The sequence below is a fragment of the Liolophura sinensis genome, chromosome 7 (genome assembly GCF_032854445.1).
Source record: "Liolophura sinensis isolate JHLJ2023 chromosome 7, CUHK_Ljap_v2, whole genome shotgun sequence".
In the NCBI taxonomy this organism is placed as follows: Eukaryota; Metazoa; Mollusca; class Polyplacophora; order Chitonida; family Chitonidae; genus Liolophura; species Liolophura sinensis.
The window spans coordinates 50572580-50592384 of NC_088301.1; the positions used below are offsets into that span (position 1 = coordinate 50572580).

Consider the following 19805-nt stretch of genomic DNA (forward strand, 5'->3'; position numbering starts at 1 on the left):
TTTTTGGACTCAAAATGAGCCCTTTATTTTTCACCGCTCATGTTTTACATTAGCAAATTGTAATGTACAATAGTGCAGCGCAAGGTTTACGAACTTCACCTATGGTGCTGTACATACCTGGTACATGTTCATCTGCAAACTTGATGTTAATGATGTAGGTGCCTGGCTCTGTGGGTTTGTAGGTTACCCTGCATGACCCATCCTCATTGTCTGTGCATTCAATGTCAGCCTTGCTGGGTCCTTCAATGGACAGACTGAGACCTCCGTAACCTGGGGCAAAGCAAAAATACATCCATGAAGGTACATAACAATGACATTAATATCTTTTGACTGGAATTTAAGTTAGATTGATGGTTATTTGCTTATACATTTGATGACATTTATGACAAAAAATAAATATACATAGCTTAGTATATACATTTGTGATTTCAGTTTAAAGTTTCAGTTTAGGACCATCGAGTAACACAGAATAAAAAAAATACAATGGCTACCTATAATTTGGACCAACAGGATCCCATCTTTGCTCAGATCTACTCTGACCAGATCTTTGCTCAGTGGCATATGTGTATATGCAAATTTTTATCTTGAAAGAATCAAAATAAACTTTTTGAATACAGAATAATTTATAATTCAATTTACACACAGATAATGTGTGGAATGTTTTTATACATCTAGATGCTATATGCAAATCTGTAAAAAAAAAAAAATCACCTGCGTCTTTTGTGTTGACTGTGAACTCATTAACCTGGTTGGCCATTCCCTCCTTCAAGCCAGGGCCATAGGCCTTAACCTTGGAGGCATTGCCCACCTCGCCCTCTCCAACGTTGATCTTGAAGGGGCTGTTAGGGATGTGACTTTCATCCCTGTACACACTAACCAAGTGCTCTCCAACTTCACGAGGAGTAAAAGAGATTCCTGCAGGTCAAAGGCAAAAAACTTGTTGACGTGAAGCAAAAAGATATTTCAATGAAGCATACTAGCCCAACAGTATGTGATTTTAAAGTACAAGAGCTTTGTCCATTCAAATCCAAATGTAGGCCAATTAAAGCACAATTTAAGAAAACTTTAAAATGGGTTATGAATATACACTTTTAATCAAAAGATTATTATGCTGATACATGCACATGATGATGAAAAAGTATGTAGATTAATTTTCAAAATTATATACACCTGTCCACCACTCACCTAGATGACCATTGGGCAATTTCTTGAGAATACATGGCTCTTCCCTGCCAGATGGACTACGGATGGAAGCAGTTAAGTTGCCAATGTCAGCCTCAGTGACCTTAAGAGACACTTCTGTGCTGCTGCCAACAGACACTTGGGACCTTTTCTTCACACGGTCACCTACGGTTAACAACAAGAAAAGATGAAGTCTTCCATTGTTACGAAGAACTTAAAATGCACACTAACTTAGATGAATGTTGTTTTCCAAATCAAGAAAAAAAAAACAAAAAAACTCACACACAAGAAGTACTAGTAAAAATTTTAACACTATTTTCATTTACTCTTTCCTCATGTACAAGATGAGATTCACTCCAAACAAGAAAACTCACCTGTGATTTTGGCTTTAAATGGAGAACCCATAATGTGCTTGTCTGCAAATTTGATGATGATGGTATATTCTCCAGGTACTGTAGGCAGGTAGGTCACCTTGCAGGTGCCATCACCGTTGTCCTTGCAGTTTATTTCTGCCTTTGAGGGGCCTTCCACAGCCAGGGATAAACCACCTGTTGGCATACCAGAATCCCCTTTGTAGTCATAGGTGTACTTCCATTTGAGCTTTCATTTCAGGTTTAATACAGGATTTTAAATTAATATCAAGTCAAATTGTGGCAATGTCTTCTTACTGCAGGATTCATCATGCTTATAGTATACACTGTCTGTTGAGATATCACATCCCACAGCCTATTTAGTGGTAGTTTTAATGTTTAACATAAGGCATTCGGCAAACAAGATTCTAATGAACGTGTGTTTGGGGTTTTACACCGTACTTAACAGTTTTTCAGTCATATGACAACGAAGGAGTCCTTAGAGTGCATGTAATGTGCTCTTTGTTGCAGGATGATTTTCACCACTCTTTAATCTAGTGCTGCTTTACTGAGACGACTTACCGAAGGCAAGTAAGCCTCCCCTCCAGAGCCATTAAACTAAAATGGGTCAACCAACCATTGCACTATTCCCTTAATGCTGAACACAAAGCGAGGAAGTTACAACTCCCTCTTTTAAAGTCTTAAGTATGACCCCACCCAGGATTGACCCTAGATCTACTCGCCCCATCCCCCACCCCCAAAAGCTGAAAAGATTTTAAAAGGTTTTGAGACAACACAGACTGCTAATGACAACAAATTGTGATAGTGAAGGATGATAATAAGAAAAAAAGAGACCATGGAAATCAATCACAGGATTAATCTGTAAATCCAGTTGTAAGTCATACATACCTGCTCCTGCATCTTTGCTGACAATGGTGAATTCTGCTGGTTCTCCAGCAGTACCATGTGAAAGACCAGGGCCATAGGCGGTGACATAGCCACTGTTAACAGCGTCCACATGGAACTGGAACGGACTCCCTGCAAACAAATGCCAAACTATGATCTACTGCTCTAAAGAGGCAAACAAATCTTTTAACAGGCCTTAACAATGAGAGACGTTAAATTCTGAAAATAAACAAAAAGCCTTATTTCTGCACAAAAGATAAGAATACATTGATATATATATGGCATAACACTTAAACTCATGTGATTCAACGCTTGGAATTTTACATCCATACAAACAGCAAAGTCCAAACGCATCTAGTTCTACGATGGGAATATGTAATAAATGGATCAAATCTATCAAATACAAGTAATACGTAAAATCTCACCTTCTATTGGCTCCTGGTTGTAGAGGAGATGAAGTTCATGAAGTCCCATTTCCGTGGGCTGGTATCTAACAGTGACAGTGCCATCCTTGTTGTCTTCAATCTTTGGATATGCCTTCTTTCCAGACGGCATGACAATAAATGCTGAAAGGAGGATATGTTATACAATTATTTAATTTTTATATTTTTAAGGAGATAAAACCAAGATCTAGCAAAGGTAAAATGACATGAGATCGAAAATAGGCGATGGACAGATTGGTTGACTGTTAACAGAATACAATATAATTTCACCTGGATAAAATATATCTAGCTCAGTTCAATGAGGAAATCACATTCACTCATATGAGATTTCTTACCTGGCCAAAAAAGCTTCATTCACTATTTTTCTAGCTGGTATTTTACAACATAATCAAGATTTTGTCAAAATTATTTCAAAAACAGTAATACTAACACTAACCGACGCCTGGCAAGGACCAAGGAAAAACTGCTACTGAATTTAAATATCTGATCTCATTGTTTAAGGCTTAAACACTAAAGAAAAGACTTGTATGGTAAAACATCAAGAGGCTTAAAACCTGATCTAAGTTTGAAAACCACCTGTTTCTGCTTACCTGAGACAAAGTTGAAGATAGGTCCAACAGGGATACGGAATCCTACAGGATGGAAGAGACCTGGAGCACCTTGGAGAGAGTCTGTGGTGTCTGGAGTGATCAAATCTTCTCCGACCTAAATTAGAAAAAAAATCCAACCGGTAAGAAATTGGCTGGCCATAGAAAATGGGCAGGTGGGGGAAAAAACTAAAGCAAACCTGGGGTAAAATAATGAATGTCAGAAGTGTCAAAAAGGTGCATGCATTTTTAGACCAATCTGCACAATATGCAACATCACTATTGAACTTGTCAAAACACATGCATAACACACTTTAATACACTTCTAGAAACATCATTCTATCATGACAAAGACATATCTACAAATGCAAGTTCATAAAAGGTGACTTGGTAAAAAGAGGGCGTACTTTATTACCTGCAAAGAGAATACTTTTAACGTGCGTAGATGTCTGGGATTTTTTTTTTAATTCTACACAATATATGTTTAGGTAAATAATAAATTAAAAAATTATTACAAAATATTTTCTCAATTTCATTACCAAACCTTAACCACTTTATACCACTTTTTAACTTTAAAATTAATTTTCAATTTTATAAGAGGATCTCACCTTTTTCTTCTTCAACAAATATTGCTGATATTCTTCATATGAGATTGCCTATGGGGACAAACACAAATTACACAAGTCAAACACTGACATGCCTCAAAAATGCATCATTCCAAAATATGTTTGAAGACACACATTCACATGTAATCGCTATTTGTTCAATTTGACAAATAACATGCAGCACTGTCTACACAAAAATTCCATGGAAAGCAGCGCTGTGTGCATTTTGTAAACTTGATAGTGCATGCTACCTGTGTTTAGAAAAAAACTTGTTATGGCATAACCCAGACTTTCCCCATTACCCTGCCAACTGATGTCTTCCTATCGACCTTATCTACACATACAAGTGATTATGATAACAGATGATAAAATCTGACCCATATTTATTCTCCTCCAATGGAGAGATTGAGAGTATTAATTATCTATGCAAGCAAAATGTATAAAGCATTACCGTAATTACATTTAAAAACAAAATGCACAACTTGCTACTGATGAATGACGAACATACATATGCCTTACAAAATATATACTGCTTTTCACAAGGGATTTTTGCTGTTGTTCTGAGGAGTTTGTTTACTTTGGCTATAGTTTAACAAATCTTTAACACACCTGCAGGACACTTTTTTTTTTTCATTTACTCTTTCCTCATGTGAAAAAAAATAATACTGGCTTGTATGGAGAAAGTCACGTGCTTGTTTAAGTGGGGGAAAAACACAAGAACATGGGTAAAGAGGACACCCTGAAGTTTCTAGATTGCTTTCTGAGGGTGTAGCAACCTAATGCCGACCATACCAATCTCAAACCTCCAACTACTCTCATTCTCTTGTCTGCCTGGCACAGTAGCACAGGCTTCAAGCTCTGCATTTGTCTATTTTTATCAGAGGATGATACAAATCAGGCTTCTCTAGAATTTATGAATCATTTGCTACCATATCTCAGGCATGTGCCAAGATATTTACTTGATAAACTGCTAGAACATGTGACCTCTAGAAAAGACTAAAGACCAGACATAGCCATGCATAATGACACACGATCAAACATTAGGCCTATATTCCAACCCAGTATAAAATATCTATTCCATATACACTGCATGAAAATAATTTCAGATTTCAACTAAAATGTTTTGTTTCTTATACCATTTGAAATAAGTTATACATATCACGGAAGTGTCTGATGCAACAGTAAAACCAATGGTGTTTGCGTTAGATCTGATCTACAGAGCCAAGATACGCCTAGAGCCAGACGGCAACGATGACCTGAATCCTCTTAATGAACATGACATCTCCTGACAGATGTGTTCATCTCCCACAGTCTTCATTCATGATACCCATGTGCTGGAGATTTTATGACCTTCCTCCCGACACTGATCCATGATCCTCAAAACAACTTAGGCCCACGTTTTCAAAAGAAAATTTCAGCCCTATGAAGTCGACAATCATAAATAAAATATATACCGGTGCAGCAAAGTTTTGAAAAACATCTCAGAAGACTCTTTGTAATGTTATTACAGACATGAGTGCGTCTCTCTTACATTCTAAAATTGGCTCATTGGCAATATTTCAGTAATGTTTTGTATTGCCCTGGAAACTATTCAAGCACTGCATATTTCTTGAAAAGGAATGCATTTTTTTTGGCACATTTTCAGTCTGGGCATGACGACATTTTCACTTGAGTCATTCTGTTTAAGATTACCACATCTTAATTCCACATCATTATAGCATATCATTTCACTAAGAACAACGTTTGATCTATGCATCTACTTCTTCAACTGTCCCAGATGTATGGGAGACCAGAGCTGCCTGAATTATGAACTCCTTTGGAGGTGGTAGATGATGCCGACAGTCTGGCAGCTTCCAACCTAAAAGCTATTTCTGGCTTATGTAATACCATCTTATATCATATCTGTACTCCATACAACATTTCCAGACGCTGCTCATGCAAGGAAAGCAGCAAAATATCACAGAAACTGTCTCAATGACTTATCAGGCCAAACCTATTTCTGATTAAAACACTACAGCTGCAAAGCTAAGCCTTTCTGAAAAAACAATCCTTTTCTTGCCACATGGCTTTTGCTAGCCACAGATGCAGCATTTAAAGAAATTTCAGAGGGTGTAAAAAGCAAAAAAAAAAAAAAAAAAAAAAACACACACTGCATGGTTGGCTGCTTTAATCAATGCCATGTTTACGGCACCACAGACATGTAATTACCTGACAATGATAATGGCAGCCGGTCCTCAACTTCCTAGGGGACATATTTTTTTTTCCATTTTGGCAAACATGACTTTTTTTAACACTGGAACTTTATCAAAAGCACATGTTGGTTTAAACCTGAAGTCAATTTTGGATATTCCTTACATTACATTTCACAACATTATGAACAAATCACTGTAGTCCTGTTAACTGACAGTAATGGTGACCATCCGATACAATAAATCAATAGAAAATTCCTTGCACAACATAAAACCCTACAGAACACACTAGATCTGTATCTGAAACACTTAGCTGATGAAAGCCATACACAGCAACATTGCATACAACATTCTCTGATCTGACCATTCATGTAAACATGTTTGTATAATGCTAGGCTTGACTCAAATCCAAACAATGATATCTCAGAAGACATCATTAATTACATCACCACACAATAAGACCCATTTGCATGAAGACCATTACTATATGAGTATGAACAAAAAAGTCTCATATTATCTGACATCTTGTTTTCATTATCATTAATGATTTTAAAATATCAATACACATGGTGCATCATTATTTACATACTTTTAGTATTTAATAATTATTATTATTAATAGCATGTATAAAATATACAAATTCAAAAGAAATGGATACTACATTGAAATTTCCAGATACATCATGAAATTTTAACAAGATGACAAAAAATATGCCAATTGCTATGTAGTTAATAAATACAATGTGCAACCAAAAGTAAATGACTGCATGTTTTTGGACATGTTACATGTTATTTTTGGGAAGTGTCCATGGGATTCTTTGTTTCAAGGAGTACTTTCAAGGAGTTTCCCAAAGTTAACATCGATTAGAGATGAAATTGATCATGATCAATAAATCAGTGCTAATACTTACTACTAGCAAATTTAAAGCTGGATAGGTTTAGAAAAGGTGGCATTATACAAACGACAACAAAATGTAACTTTTCATCTGTACTATCTACTCACCAAGCGAACATTCTTCACCTTGTAACATCCAAGAAATAAACTGATAAAGTGCTAACATTCTACAACGTTCGGTTGGTAGGCGGTCCTCCAACTGTCAGTCATATACATACAGTACAACTAAAACTATTGCCTAACACCCTCCCACATAACTAATCTGTCTTACCAACAGCCAACAAAAATGCAGAAGTGAGACGTTAAAACCTCATTTACTTACAAGTTGACATTTGGCGTACAAAAAAATTTGGAACATGTTCATTTTTGTAAGAAAACACTGCAGAAAGGAGGTTTATAGCATAGCTTGTTGTCTGAACTGAGCCCTGCACCTGGGTGCTTAAACTAAGGACTTTTTACATAGCTATCTCAGAGTCTCGCCTTCACCAAGATATAATTAAAAAGTCATTTTTCACCACGCTGTTCAAATGATGAAGAGCTCTACTCAAGGGTGATAACTCAGTGACGTTCTTGCACTGCACACCTTGATGTGTCGAATTAATGTTCAGAGCATTTAGAGGCAAGAAATTATACTGTATCGGTAAAAGCAATATCAGATAGGGGATATATTAAAGAGTCACAGTTCTCACTGCATTAAAAAGTTAATCTGACACCATGATTGGTGTTTTTAAGGAGTCAGATTTGGTGCAGCTTGGACATTTTGACATTCTTGAAAAAGAGAGTTCTCCTTCCATAGATCATGCAAAAAGGGAATATGAATCAACTTGCCATTCAAGGATATTATTTTATCCGTTAGAACATATACTTCTATAAATTTACAGACTGCAAATTATTTCAGATGCAAGTTAATCTAACCAATATCTCAAACAAAATGGATACTAAACTTTTGTTTTCCATTTCCATGAGATGCAAAAAAAAAAAGCAATTTTCATGCAAAGCAAAAATTTATCAATCTGCACAATCTAACACAAAACATTTTGATGCAAGGCATGGATAAACTCATTTACAGTGATTTGCAGTTTCACCAAGAAGTTGCCTGATTTTTTGTAAATGCTTTTATGAATCAACAAAACCGATCTATAAACATCAATTCACAAAACACATGCTGAAATCATTGAAGTGAAGGTGAACTACTTAAAATAAATTCTGTAATATATTTTGAAATTCTTCACTTTTCAATGAAAACAATTTGTTGAAACTCAAATTTATTCTTTGCAGTCATTCCTAGCTGTAAAGAGTGACCCTTGTGATACAACATGCAGAGCAAAACTTCTCTTACCTCAATCATGTAGTCTCCTTGTGGTACTGGCTGACCACCAAACTTAATGCTTATTGTGTATGTGCCTGGGAACTGTGGTGTAAAGTGAATACTAAATGTGCCATCCACATTCTCCACGATGTCAATGTCAATGTCGCTTCCACTTGGGCTTCGGATGCGACAGGTCACCTTGCCAGTTCCAGCCTCAGCAGCATCAACCGTGATCACTGTATCCTTTCCAACCATGACAGGGGTGTCCAGACCCTCTGTCCAAAGAAAAAAGGAGAAATAGTATACATGTCACAGCGTGTATGAATAAGTTTTTGTGTTTTTTTAATTATAAATCTTCTGAAAGGGGTGATAATGTCTTTATGATAAGATACAATTTAGACAACTGGAAATCAATTCTATTAATGAAAATTTAGCTTCAAACACCCAAATCATCTGATATCTAACATACAATATAAATGTTTGGCTACACTCATTGGCTGAAGAAAGTAGAGAAGGAGATGGTCAAGATAGGAAAAGTTCTTTGTTATACAGAAATTCTTTGTCATCCATGTGTTTTGTTAAATGCTGTACCAAAATCACTTTATCAGCCAGTAAGTGTAATGGATCTTACCTGTGATACGACACCTGCTGGCATCACCTGTGGGGACTGCCTTAACATCAAAAGGTGCACCAGGCACCTGTTTATCACCGAATGTGACATCAACAGAGTACACGCCCAAGTCATCAGGAGTGAATTCTACATTGCAGGTTCCATCACCATTGTCAGTGACCTTGGGACAAATGTACGAGCCATCTGGCCTCTGAATTTAAAAAACAAATCTTTAATCACTATGAGTTTGTGAAAGTTAATACATGTATATATACCTAAATAAAGCCAACAGTTTCCCCTTGTGGTTATCAAGGAATTACTTCAATATGAAGGCTCAATCTATGTAAACAAACCCAAATAAAATTCTGAATGATAAAATGAACAACCACATTAGGCTAAAAAACTGTCAAGTAAAACACAGTTTAATTCTGAACGCTTGCAAATCCAGTCCAATAAATAAATTCTATACTGAATTGAGATATTTCAACAGGTTTTGTATTTGAAAGTTATATAACATCTTTTTCTTTGCCCCTCTTCTTCAGCCCCTTTGACAGGAACACTCAATCCCACCTGCCCAATTACCTGAATGCAGATGTCCAGTTCAGCATTACCAGCTTCTCTAGTGTCAATGGTAAAGTTAAGAGGCAGACTGGCAGGTACAGTTCCCTGATCCAGTCCTTTGACCTTAACCTTGCTGGCATCTGCTCCAGGTAAAACTTGAGTCTGGAATGGGCTGTCAACAAAAAACAGGTAGATTTTTTTTCACAAATGACGCGTGTCGTATAATTTACGTCAATAATGATTAGACATGTATCACTAACACCCCTGCTGTTACCAATATGTGACCTCAACATTCACCATTTTTCACAATTTATGTTGAACAATAATGATCAAGTCTGGACATGAATTTACTGACAATATGACAAATATTCCATGGGTTTGTCAGGTAAGTTTGAACACACAGTCTCACCTGTTGCGCACTGGCTTGCCACCATATTTAACATCCACCTTGCATTTTCCCTCTTCTGTTGGAAGGTAAGTTGCTTGGTACACACCTTCGGCAGTGGGTACGATCTCTGCAGGACGAGTCTTACCTAAACACACAAATTTAATCCTTCACTACATCATTCAAGTCTTACAAATGTATTACACTGCTTTAGACCATGAAACAATAAAACTGTACTAACTTAATGAGAAAATAAAATTTACAATCACATGCATTGCTATCTGCTGCAAGCAAGCAATCTAAAGTTTGTAAAATACCTGTTGTGATAACTGAATCATAAACTATTTGCTACTTGCTGCAGTTCTATCTTACCTTTCTGGTCAGTCATGGTGACCTCCAGAGGAGCATTTCCAGCCTCAGTGGTATCCACTGTGAAGGTTGCTGGGGCATTGGTGAAGACACCTTTCGGTTCTATCCCTGGGCCATAACATTTGACCTTGTCCGCATCTACAGGATTCTCACACTTAACTTTGAAGGGTGAACCTGGAGAGCAAAGAAAAACTTATTAATAATGTTCTGCTGTTGGTGAAGATACCATAATTAGGATTCCTTATTTATCAAATTTAGCAACAAAACATAAATAAAAGGTAAAAAGTATGCTTTTTAATTTTCTTTGATCAGAGCAGCCACAGTTCCATTATTTTGGACGTGCTTAAACAATGTATATACTCATGTGTACACTGGAAAATCTGAACTACAGAAGACCAATCATTCTTATTTCCATCTTCTTTCTGACAAACACCAAACAAGGGAGTTACATTTGCATTAATAATATTTACTCTGGGATTTAATCTACACTTATCTCTGACAAATGTGCCAACCTGGGATGTGTTGCTCTGCAAAAGTGACTGAGATCTCATAGTCTCCGGCCTTCTTGGGCAGGTATTCCAGAGAGCAGGTTCCATCTTGGTTGTCCCTGCAGCTGACCTGGGCCTCTGCCGGGCCTTCAATGGAGAGACCCAAACCACTCTTCCCAGCACCTTTGATATCCACAGTAAACTGAGCAGTTTCATCAGTTATGGCTCCCTCAAGACCTTAGTGGAACAAGAAGGAAATAGATGTATTAGCTTATCCTGATCTTCTAGTAGCCTACCACCATGCATTCTGTACATCAGCTCTGTTCTGTACATCAGCTCTGTCCTATTTTCTTATTTTAGGAGCTTATTTAATATACATATCATAGATGACCTTATAATTCCATGCTGTTTATTCCTACAAATAAAAGAATATGAGCTAGTTTGTTAGATATGCTTTTATGGTTATATAAAAGGTGAACTATAGGAATTTCCTACAGTGAGAAAAGTCTTCATTATTTTGCACAGTTCATAGATATCGCTTTTGTTTTTACATTTTCGATGTTCTATACCCAGGTGCCATGAAAAAAGAAACCCAGGAAAAAGAAACATTTGCTTTATGATGTTCCAAACTGAGAACAGTGGCATGACGTCATAACACATGTGCAGTGGACCTCCTACATTCCTAACAACAATAAGACACAAACGCAGCTTTAACATATCTAGGTCAATTGCATTGGCCTAAGTTTATCAATAATTGGTCTAAATGCATGGCCAGAGGGAGTAAAAGAGAATGGCAGTATAAAATATACCATTTTCTTGTTTTACACATTTTCTTCCTTTTTGGGAGTACAATACAGCGGTGTTAAACACTTACACAAAGTCATTCGTAAATTATTGATTTAGTATGTAAGCTTCTTTGTTAATATAACAACTTCTGTAAATTTTGCAAGGCCTTATTCAGGCATACTCTGATGGTTTTATTGCATGTGGACTGAAAAATTATACCTAAAATTGACCAATTGAACCAATTATACTGTATTTCACCTAAAGTTCAGTATTTTACTTTCATGAATCAAAAGTACCATTTTAAGGCATTCATGTGCTTCTGAAAGTGCATTTTAGCATACCAAACTTTGGGTAAAACAGTTGAGGAATTAGGCTATCACTATCATCAAAATGATTTGTCTTTGGTTCAGTATATATTTTCATTTTCATACTTTTGGCTTAAGAATTAATCAAGTTCCTTGAGTCTCCAAAGCTTACCTGGACCATAAGCCTTAACCCTGGTTGGATCACAGCCTGGAACAACATTGGTTTTAAACGGGGCCTTCGGGATCGGTAGGTTCTCGTATGTAACATCAATGCTGTGAGGACCTGAAAGAGAATAGATTAAACAATGTATACTTTTAAACGATATTAATCAAGATATACTAAATATAGATATATATACTATATACACATAACTGCAGATACATATGTACATCTAATTTATGTAATATCATTACATATTACCAAAAAAAATTCAGAATTATATAATTTGATAGGGGCAACATAAATATTCACCCCCCCTCCCCGCCGTCCCACCTCAACAACTCCCCCCCCCCCCCAACCGCTTCCAAAAAAAAAAATCAGCAGATGATCTTTACAATCTGTCAAATAATCTTAGTTTCAGAAGGACTATTAAACTGCCTATTAAGTATCTCAGAAAAACTTAAAGAAATGTCTGGTCCAATAGCGGAAGAAAAAAACATTACCTTGTTCATATGGTGTATAGGCCACTTTATATGTGCCGTCACCATTGTTTGTGACTAAAGTGTTGTTTTTGGTGCCTGATGGATTTGTAATGATTGCCTTTACTGTGCCCTCTCCTGTGCGAGTGACAGAACGAGCATCAACTGTGAACTCTGTAGGGGAGTCCAAGAAGATACCTGCAAAATAACAAAGGAATGAAATAGTAATAAAATCAAATTATATATAAGTTAAATTTCAATAAAAGTGTTTTACTGTTATACTTATGCGCTAAAATTTTACCTTCCACCAAAAAATGAGGTATTTACAAATATTAATTTTAACATATCAAACAGTACATGTAATCATTTTAACCTTTTTATCACTATAATTCCATCCACATGAAGATATTAAGCAATGAAATCACATTGTGATGGATTAAATGACTTCTTTCAGAGATATTATTACACCTTTTCAAACAAAACATGTTCACATGAATAAAATGAATTTATTTCAACACAAATTGGTAAAAAAAATAGCTCAATAAAATAAATATCAAAGGCTTCTACAAAAAAAGCCCTCCTTACAAACATGTTGAGAAGGATAATCAAAAACTTTCAAACATGTAACTTCACAAGGCACACACAATAAAAACATGAAAATAACCAGTACAATATCACAGAAAACAGCAAGAAAATAAAACTTTCTAACATCCTCTGCTCATTGACAGGCTGTTCTTTAGTCTTAGTACATATATGGGTTTATGATGTTGAGCTGACATTCTTGGGATGCAAAAATATGTACATGCTGCATCACTGAAACAAAAGCAAATGAAAACTCTGGGCACAGCCTCCTGGTTTACACACTCATTCACAGGCATTAATTGGATGAAACTCTCTGACTGGGGTATTAGCCATCTTTAAAATGCCCAAGATTATGACAACACCTATATTTAATACACACTTCACAAACTCATGCATCTGTTAAATCAGACAACAGTTCTGAGCTGTTTTCTCACCAATTGTTATGGGTTAAGCCATCAAACCAGGATGGAGGAAAATGGAAGGGTTTCAAACCGGTTAGTGGTTACAGGGCACATGATCAATGTGAGCGGACAATTATGAGTGGTCTCACTCATGTCAAAGCTTTCCAGAGTGACGTGCATTGTGGCGTTACCATCAGGCTCCACGCCGGGTCCAGATGCCGTCACGCCACTGACATCCAGGCCAGGGGTCGGGGTAACCTTGGCAATGAATGGCGAGTCCTTAATGTGCTCGTCATTATACATGACATTGATGGTGTAATCGCCAAGAACAGGTGGGATGTAGGTCACATCACAGGTGCCATCACCGTTGTCCTTGTAATCAATCTGGGACTCAGCAGGACCCTCAATGGTGAGGCCAAGCTCGCCTAGGCCTGCTTCTCTGGTGTCCACGGTGAAGGTTGCCGGCTTCTGTGGAACACCTCCCTTAAGACCAGGTCCGTATGCCTTTACTGCTCCAGGTCCTCCAGCACCAGGGGCTGATGCAGCAGCGGCAGGGGCTTTCTGTGGGGTAATTCCTTCATCGACTGCAGATACAACATCGAATTTGAAAGGTGTCTGTGGGACTTCCTCTCCGCCATGAGTGACGTGGAGCGTGTATTGGCCAGGTTCGTCCAAACAAAACTTGGAGGAGACTCCATCGGCAATGGGTGCAGTGGGAAGCTCTGCGGTCTGACCATTCGGGGCAGTGATAAAAACTTTGGACTCCGCTGAAGCTAATAACGGAGCATCTCCAGGCCGACCGGAAGAGGACGCTGTTGCAGATATTCCTGGAGCACCAGGCCCAAGAGGAGGAGCAGGGGTCACCTTACTCTGGGTCTTACAGCCAGGGACTGCACGGGGTCCTGGGGGAGGCCCAGCACCTTTAGACAAGACCTTAATTTCGCGAGTCTCACCCACAGCGATTCCTAGTACGGTGATGTGAGGAAAGAAACAGCAGGTAGCTTTATAGAAGCAGCATGAATAATTAATGAACCTAATCATGGCTTAAGAGTAGAGTTAAGTCTAAATGTACATTAACATCTTGTACTGTAAACTAAATACCCTTCCCCCAATAAAACAGTTCCTGCAACCAAAATGAAGGGAAAGAAAAGGGTAAGTTGCAAAGCTAAGACACCAAAACCATGTCACCCACCACATAACTTTTAAGAAAGTATATTATTGTATAATAATAAGCATCATCTGAGAGGAGCTGCAATAAAAACAACACATTATTTCACAAAAAAAACAATCAGATATACATAAAGGTTACTTTGTCCGAAGCAAACTTACTTGGCTCAAGTCCCACAACTTTGACCTTGCTGAGGTCAATGCTCGACTGAACGTTAACCTTGATGGGAGTGTTGGGAACAGGTTGATCAGAGTAGAAAACTTCCACAGTGTATGTTCCAACAGTCTGGGCTTCATACTCCACATTAAATGTCCCATCTCCATTGTCTACTGTTTCCAAAGGAACATCACGTCCCTGTTCATCGGTCACCTGAACACCAACTTCACCTGTCATAACAAGTTAAAAACATAAGAATACTGCCAACAAAAAACAGCACTCGATGACAATCAATTGTAGAACCAATGGCAATGACTTACACAAAATACGTAAATTTTTAATTAATTAATTCATTACCAGTACAGTGTTTGAAGGCAATATGTCAGAGTAAGATATAGGTTTACTGGCTGATAAAAATGGGCAAGATTACTTTCACATGCAGTCCACTTCTTTTTACTCTATTTGGAGTGAAATAATCATTAATAAATCATATATTCACATATGATGTACATGTAATTACTACTGTTGCATTTTATTAGTTACATGGTTACTCAGTGATAGGTTACCCAAATACAAGGTGTCAATAATCTTCACATGATGCCTCACACAATATGAAGATTACTGACACCATATATTTGCATATCCTATCACTAAGTAATCATGTAAAGCATTTATCCTGCAAAGAATTCAGAGTGCAGAAGACCGATGTAAAGGTGAATCGGTTCAGCAATGTGACCATTACATTCACAACGAATCAAAGGGAGATAACCTATTCAGCAGACACATTTGAAGTCATCTGCAGGATTCGAGAATATACCTGTACCCCGCGCGACCCTTGTCGTTCAATGAAAAGCGGAGTGTTTTGCCTGATGGGGGATATTAAGACTTACATGTATAAAACACATGAATGTAAAACACTTCCATCAAACACTAGCACATTAACCATTCATCATTTAAAGAAAGCAATTATAATTATAATCTTCTTAAAAATGTGCTCAGAATCATACCTGGTCCAGCGTTTTTGCAGTCAACAACAAAGTATGTTCTAACAAATGTTTTGACTCCTCTTTCAACACCTGGGCCAAAGACACGAACTTTGTCTGGTCTACTAGGTTCTTGTACATATACCTGCAAAACAAATATTCAGGTTTATATGTACTGGATACCATTTATGATAACCACCATTTCTGAAAGAGACTGTCAGATTAATTGACTGACTGTCATTTCAGGGCATACTCAGTACGATTTAAATGAACAAATTAATGTCTCAATCACCATATTGTACATAAGTTCATTTTCCTGAAAAAAACTGTTAAAATGTAACTGACTGCCTGAAACATTGACTGGTATTTAATGCAACACTCAATACTTATTACCTAAACACATTATTTGTGTTCTGTTACTGTGTAAGAAATCCAACATTATATTGTGTGCACATGTCCATACCCTGAAGAAGCTGTTTGGAAATTAACTTACTGACTGACTGACTGATTGATTGTTATTTAATGCAATGCTCAATGCTGATCACAACAAATTATTCGTGTTTGATGTTGTCAGAACTACACTGTGTGTGCTTGTCCATACCCTGAAGGGACTGTTTGGAATGTTGACTCCGCCATATGTGATGATAATGGTGTGCTTCACGTTCCTCTTGGCAGTGTAGCGGCAGGTGTAGGTACCATCACGGTTGTCCTGGACTTGTACGTCCACTGGTTTGTAGTCCACGTCGAAACAGGAGATCTTCAGCGGAGCTCTGCCACCCTTGCGAGTGTCCACAGTGAACTCCACAGTTTTGTTCACAAACACACCGGTCTTTTCTAAGCCAGGGCCATATGCTGTCACCTGAAAGAGAAAACATCAGAAAATCTTATAATTATAAACAAATCAATGTTCTACAGGATTTTCCATTCTTGGATTAAAGATTTGTGAAATAGGAGAGTAATAAGAGGTAATACCCATACTTTGCTAAGAGAAATTTGTGAATATTGAAGTATACAGCAGCCTTGTTTACCGAGTCTCTCCACTAATAGACGCTCATTAAAGTACAGCTAATATCATACTATGAATTGTAAATATATCACTCAAATAAGAGCTGCAATTTTTGTCAAAAGAACAATTCCTTATATTCTATTTTTGCATTTATATAAAAAAATGATCATTACTAACAACCAAAGTCAAGACAAAATGTAAACATTCATTTCTACATCCTTCAATTGGTAAACCTGTACCAAAAATGTAATATCTGTAAACCAGTATATCCAATGTCAAAGGGACAACTCACCTTGGAAGCATTGAAGTCTGGGGAAGCAGGAAGTATCTCTGCAATATAAGGAGACTTTGGGATGTCCTCCTCATTGCACAGGATGTGAATTGCATAGTCGCCAGGCATTGTGGGGAAGTAGGTAACATCAGCAGACCCATCTCCATTGTCCTTGCAGGTGATCTCAGCCTGGGATGGACCCTCGATGGAGAATCCTGGGGAGCCAAAAAGTCAGAGAGTCAGGACGTTGGAGAAATCTTGATGTACATGTAAATGTCACACTCAGTTTTATACTTAAGAATATTGTACTTCACTTATATTACAGCGTGAAGAAAGTCACACTCATAATCAGATTGTTCAAGAACTTGTGGTGAAATTACAACAAACTCAACAAACTAAGCAATAATACTGTAGTACATATTCTTGGAGAACACCTGACAAGAACTACAGCTTACCAAGGGCTCCTGTTTCACCGTTGGTTTCCACAGTAAAGACAGCAGGCTGGTTAACCACTCCACCTTCCAGACCGGGACCGTAAGCTCGGATCCTGGACTCCTTGTATGGGCCCACTTCCACTTTAAAGGGGCTCTTGGAGATGTGCTGTCCACCATAGGTCACAGTGATGACATAATGACCCTGCTGCACTGGGACGTAGACAACCTCGTATGTGTCTGCATCAAGCTTCTTGATTTTACTCTTCACCTCTACACCACCTGGTGTTCAAATAGCAAAAGAAATGATTTCTAAGCTTCTATTCATGTTACACGTTTTTGTTATTTTACAATTCTCACCAAAATGCAACAGGTACCGCAAACATCATACGCAAAATAGCACAAAAAGATGTCATTATTGCAGAAAATAGATTCTATGTTCTGTACCCCATCAGTCATCAATAATATCACACATTTTAGGTCTGCTACCTCAACATGGTGTTAAGTGCTACTTTGCCGAAGAGAGCCCCTAAGCTTAAACTAACACCTGTGTACTTGACATTATTGGTTTTGAATCTGCAAAAGATTGAAGAAGGATTCATTGTTTGAATGGTGTTTATGAGGTACTCAAGAGCTTTTTACTTGTGTTATGGCTTGTCAGGTTTTGAATGAAAAAGACTGGGAGTAAACAAACTAACCAGATAATTCTAGCAATCTCCTGATTCTAACACATGAAATTCAAATTCAGGGAATTCCACTCGATTTTAACTCACCTGGTCCAACCACTTGGACAGCCAGGTCCCCTTCTCCTGCCCCCTTACAATGAACCTTGAAGTCAGCCTCATCCTTCACACGAATGCCCTTTGGTTGGATACCACGGCCAGTGGCATAGCAACGTTTTGCATCAATCGCTATGAACATTTAAGATAAAATAATCAGGTCATCCAAAATACAATGATTAAGATCTGGCTGAGTCAGGCATTGTTGTGTCAAGAGTAGGTTTAATTAATGTACAATTAATTAACACCACCAGTCCAAACTTTAAAAATATGAACATTAACTGCCTATAAAAATAAAACAAGTTTTTAATAATAAAGTTGCAAGACAAATTTCATTTGTTTCAAACTTCAGTAATGCACAGAAATATGTTTTTTAATCTCAATGGTCTCACAATGAAACACAATGCCAATTTGGCTGCTCCCTCAAATATTTTTCCTTTTAAATCAATCAGTTGGAGGAAAGATATGAATTGGATGTAGCAATCACCAAGCCTGAATCATCTAATATCCTTACAGAAAATTAGCAGACTCTTTTGTACACTTGTCTACATGAATCTATTTTTTCTATTATTTTGAATGGGTGAATGAATTGATTGATACTGCAGGACAAAGTCATTCTTATAGGCATTGTCTAGCCTGCCAAGTACCTGGAGAAACGCCAACACCGAAAGGACTGCCAGGAATGGCACTGCCAGCGAAGAACACATTCACAGAGTGAAGACCTGCTTCCAAGGGAATGTACTCTACGTTGTATGTGCCGTTGTCCTTCTTAGAGATGGCAGGACGTACAGAGTCTTTGCGTCCGTGTGGGTCCAAGATGACCACATCAACAGTACCCTGTCCAGCATCTGTCAACACAGCCATTATTTTAAAAATGAATAATCAAATCTGTGGTGATTACAATTTAAGACTGTTAAAACAGACATGTCAAACGGCAACATAACTCTCACAGAACCAGTGCACAAAATGAGTACTGCAAATCATGTGCTCTAACATTTTTTTTATATCAGATATTACTCAATACAAACCAAAGCATATTAGTGTCTTTGTCGAATTTTCCCTCAAAATAACTTGTGTGCACTGATTATGGTTACACAAATTAATTTTTCCTTTTAATAATTATCATGCATCTGAATAAATGATATACCATTTTCATTTTTTTTCCAGCATTATTTTTTTTTGTCAAGAGTTTCTTCACCTTTTGTGTCCACCTCAAAGTAGGTTCTCTTGTTGACCATGTTGCCTGATCTTTCTAGGCCAGGTCCATAGGCTTTACATTTGGATGCATCACCAGCAGCTCCCTCTACAGTCACTTCATAGGGACTCTTCGGAATTTCCTTTCCACTAAATTTGATAATGACCTATGGGCAGGTAGAAAACAAAAATAACAGACATTGCTCTTTTCAAATGATATTAAGAA

The 19805-nt window shown here is 37.5% G+C and overlaps 1 protein-coding gene across 1 annotated transcript in view; it reads right to left on the reverse strand.

The window, feature by feature from the left end:
- LOC135471673 (filamin-A-like) overlaps positions 1-19805 on the reverse strand; it is a 70176-nt gene that overhangs the window by 13055 nt on the left and 37316 nt on the right. The window contains 25 exon segments of the mRNA XM_064750985.1: positions 118-270; positions 712-915; positions 1186-1347; positions 1557-1730; positions 2442-2570; positions 2864-3004; positions 3472-3586; positions 4077-4124; positions 8496-8740; positions 9097-9286; positions 9658-9808; positions 10046-10169; positions 10394-10564; positions 10903-11115; positions 12142-12252; positions 12633-12806; positions 13783-14556; positions 14921-15145; positions 15923-16043; positions 16500-16757; positions 17197-17390; positions 17631-17888; positions 18380-18517; positions 19033-19233; positions 19584-19746. Of these exon segments, the coding sequence (XP_064607055.1) occupies positions 118-270; positions 712-915; positions 1186-1347; positions 1557-1730; positions 2442-2570; positions 2864-3004; positions 3472-3586; positions 4077-4124; positions 8496-8740; positions 9097-9286; positions 9658-9808; positions 10046-10169; positions 10394-10564; positions 10903-11115; positions 12142-12252; positions 12633-12806; positions 13783-14556; positions 14921-15145; positions 15923-16043; positions 16500-16757; positions 17197-17390; positions 17631-17888; positions 18380-18517; positions 19033-19233; positions 19584-19746 (4837 nt within the window).